Genomic DNA, 3,543 nt, shown 5'->3' with positions numbered 1-3,543 from the left:
AAAAAGCTCAAAAGGGGGAGGTGTTGTGTCGACACCCCCAGGCAAAGAAGTAGGATCTTCCAAGACATATAAATAGAGGTAATCTGGCCATGGTAGGAGTGTTGAGTAGCAGTCGAGTAGCTGTTGAGTAGCAGTCGAGTAGCAGTTGTGTAGCGGTTGAGTAGAGATCATCCAAAGGTGCTAGATAGCAGTAGCTTGAGGCATATCAGTATACTAGTGTGTTCTTTTAGATGGGTGTCTGTCACTAGTTTTTCTTGAATCACCAATAGTGCTTCACCAGTTGGGACTTTGGTGAACAGACTTATCACATCTAAACTCACCATCTGGTTGGATTTAATGGGGGTATCCTTGATCAATTCTGTGAAGTGGGTGGAATTCTTCACGTACGATGTTGACTTTCCTGCTAATGGATTGATTATATCCACAAGGAAGTTGCTCAGTGAATGACATGCTGAACCTCTACAGCTCACTATAGGTCTTAATGGAATATCATCCTTGTGAATGTTAGGAAGACCGTACATATAGGTATGAGTTTAAGTTCACACTTATATTTCTAATACTTTAATAACAGGTACAGTAAACTACCACACAACCCGCCCCCTCAAAATAAGGGTAGAGGAACATCACAAAGCTGTGACACAAGGAGATATTGATAAATCGAGTATAGCTGATCATGTATGGGAAAATGGAGACCATCTCCCCCTATCGGATGAAGTTAAAATAATAGACAGAGAACACCACTGGAATTTATGAAAACTAAAAGAAGCAGCACATATGCTAGGACACAACAATCTCCTAAGCAGACTGAGTGCAGATATGAATAGCATATGTGAACCGGTATTAAGAAAGGATAGGAGAATATTAGACTTATAAGCCCTAAAATTCACTCCATCATTGCCCACAGGCATATGGTGTAGTGGTTAAGAGTGCAGGCTGCTAAACACAAGATTCCGAGTTCAAGTCCAGGCAGTGACTTACTAATAATAATAGTAATAATAATAACATCGAAAAATACCTTAGGAATGAGAACCCAGATTCGAAATTTCCCCAAGACACCTGATGAAGGCTGGAGGGTATATCAGCCAAAACGTTGTGTTAACAACAAACAAGATGAGGACAAATATCCGTCAAATGTAAATAATGCACATAATTCCTCATCTCTTAAATATAGAACAGTATAGTCACTGTTGTGGGAATGAACTTAAATACTCTAGAATCTAACTGTTATATAGGACTGGGACATAACAGTTATTAAAATATTAGAGGTATAGGTATGAGTTTAAGCTCACACCTATATTTCTAATACTTTAATAACTACTATGCTCAAGGGATATGTTTATATGTAGATATAGAAAATGAAGTGAGCAAAATATAATTTAGAATAAGATACATTGAAGATAAACCATACAAATCTAGAAATTTTAAATTACTGTAGTGATTAATTTTTAAAAACAAAATGTTTATTAAACTGTTTTATCTTCTGTATTCTCTCTATCCTGCAGACTATGAAAAATACCACAAGTCTTTTCAAAAATCCCCTGCTCTACAATTCGGTTGCCTTAATGATTATCAGTTTTACATTGTCCTTTGGGTAAGTTTATAGTCTTCCTTCATTTCTTTGATTAGAGTTGCTGGAAAGATGAATGTAATGATGACAATGGAGGTAGTGTCCTTGTTGCTGTTCCCAACAGTGCAAGATAAAAAAAAATTGATCTTAAAATATTACCAAGGTTTATTTTAACGTGTCATGGTGAGAAGCAAAATTTGAGCTTTGACATAAAAGACACTTAAGTAAAATCTGTAAAGCATCTAGCATAGTGTTAAACTTTTAGTGATTTCAAATTCTGATATGCTCGACATTGTTTTTCATCCTAACAATGAACTATTATTGGTGCATTCAGTTAAATAGCTGGTCTTTTGCCAAGTGATAATATGAACCATTTCTGTTGAATCCTCTCTAAGCAAACAAGGTAAAGTTTTAAATACTCTACTATCTGCTATTTCTGAAGGACATGGTCTTTTTTATTATTATTTTTTATTGTCTTTTTTTGTTATTCCTTAATGGTTATTTTCGCTTTTCATTTATATTATAACTTTTCTATATTTTTTAAAGCACATTTTTCACAATACTTTTCATTTCTATTTCATGTTGTAGTTTTTATTTATAGAAGTGCAACAAAGCTTTTTGACACTGTCTTATTGAGAAATAAGCAAAATGTGAATGTAACAGTTTTTATGCAATCTTAAATGGCTAAAATAACTCTTCTAATAAATGATCGAGTTAGATCAAGTTTCTTCCCCAACAAATACAGCTCACAAATATTTTTTAATTTTAGAATTATTTTTGGTAAAATACTTTTTTATTTTCCATATTTTCTTTTTTCTTTATTTTCAGTTCTTTTGTTTAGGATACCTTAGACATTTCATCCCCATTTTTAATTTTCATTTTAATTTGGAGTAAGCATGCCTACCTGCAGATGTAAGTGCAGTTGAAAGCTCTACATACTGGATGCTAGCAAATTTATGGGGTCATCAGGAGAGAGTTGCATGCCATTTCGGAGCCTTCCTCTTGACAGCATCATTGCACACCACCATCCCAATCACTGAAATGAGGCCCTGCTTGCTAGATCAACTGGTTATTAGGTTTCGTTCAATGTTCTTCTAGTCATTGCTTCTAGCCCAGAGGTTTGCCTCTTCCACTGTAGTCTGGATATCACTCATGGTGGTATTTGCTTTATGATGAGTTAGGCCAAGTGACAACAATAGTTACCTCACACTGTGTCCAACGACTCCTCTACATCTAACTTCAATTGGAAAATGCTCCGCTTTCCAGCTTGCATCTTCACATTCCTCAAGGAGATTTTTCATAACAGTCTGTCTTTCAAGCCCAAGTGTTATCCATGTTATCTTCATAAGGAACTGTTAACTTGACTAGATTTTACCACTTTCTTTCTTTCACATCATAAAATGATATCTGGTTTCTTTGTAACTGGAATGGGAAAAATCCTTGGCGCTCTGGTAAATCTGCAGCTACCTCCTAATAGCTGTTCCACTTTTCATTGCTCACAGGAACTTTCTTCTTCTCCAAATGGATCTGCTGTCCTGAAGGCATGAAGGTAATGAAATTGCTGGTTGGTTTTATCAGTGGGGTTTTTTTTGCCACTGTTGATGAGAATAATTTGGTTCTTTATAGCATTGAAGATGACCTTAAGAACTCAATTGTATCTCCATGTATATGTACGTGGTTTGATCAATAAGTATCTGGACTGTTGCTATAGTAAGGAAGCTAAAGCATGCAGAATGAAGCCGCTTGACACACATTGACCTTGAATGCTGCTGTGCATGCACACTAAGTTTTAACATTCTAGCTCACTTCTGCTGTTTACAGTAGTGCTTGGAAGGAAGGTGTGTAAAATGTGTTTGTTGCATTGACCATAACAGAAACAGTTGAGCAGAGAATCTGCATCAAATTTTGCCAAAAGCTTGGCGATACCTGCTCAGAGGCCTACACAAAGTTTCCAAAAAGTTTTCATCATTCTCAAC

At 35.8% G+C, this 3,543-nt stretch overlaps 1 protein-coding gene across 1 annotated transcript in view; it reads left to right on the top strand.

Moving 5' to 3' along the window:
* Positions 1 to 3,543, top strand: part of LOC106875730 (synaptic vesicle glycoprotein 2C) — a 189,936-nt gene that overhangs the window by 166,561 nt on the left and 19,832 nt on the right. The window contains exon 9 of the mRNA XM_052974466.1: positions 1,503 to 1,591. Within this exon, the coding sequence (XP_052830426.1) occupies positions 1,503 to 1,591 (89 nt within the window). The remainder of the gene's footprint in view (positions 1 to 1,502; positions 1,592 to 3,543) is intronic.

The sequence above is a fragment of the Octopus bimaculoides genome, chromosome 18 (genome assembly GCF_001194135.2).
Source record: "Octopus bimaculoides isolate UCB-OBI-ISO-001 chromosome 18, ASM119413v2, whole genome shotgun sequence".
NCBI classification, from domain to species: Eukaryota; Metazoa; Mollusca; class Cephalopoda; order Octopoda; family Octopodidae; genus Octopus; species Octopus bimaculoides.
The sequence above is the reverse complement of the archived record's forward strand: the minus strand, read 5'-3'. Positions and strand labels throughout refer to the sequence as shown.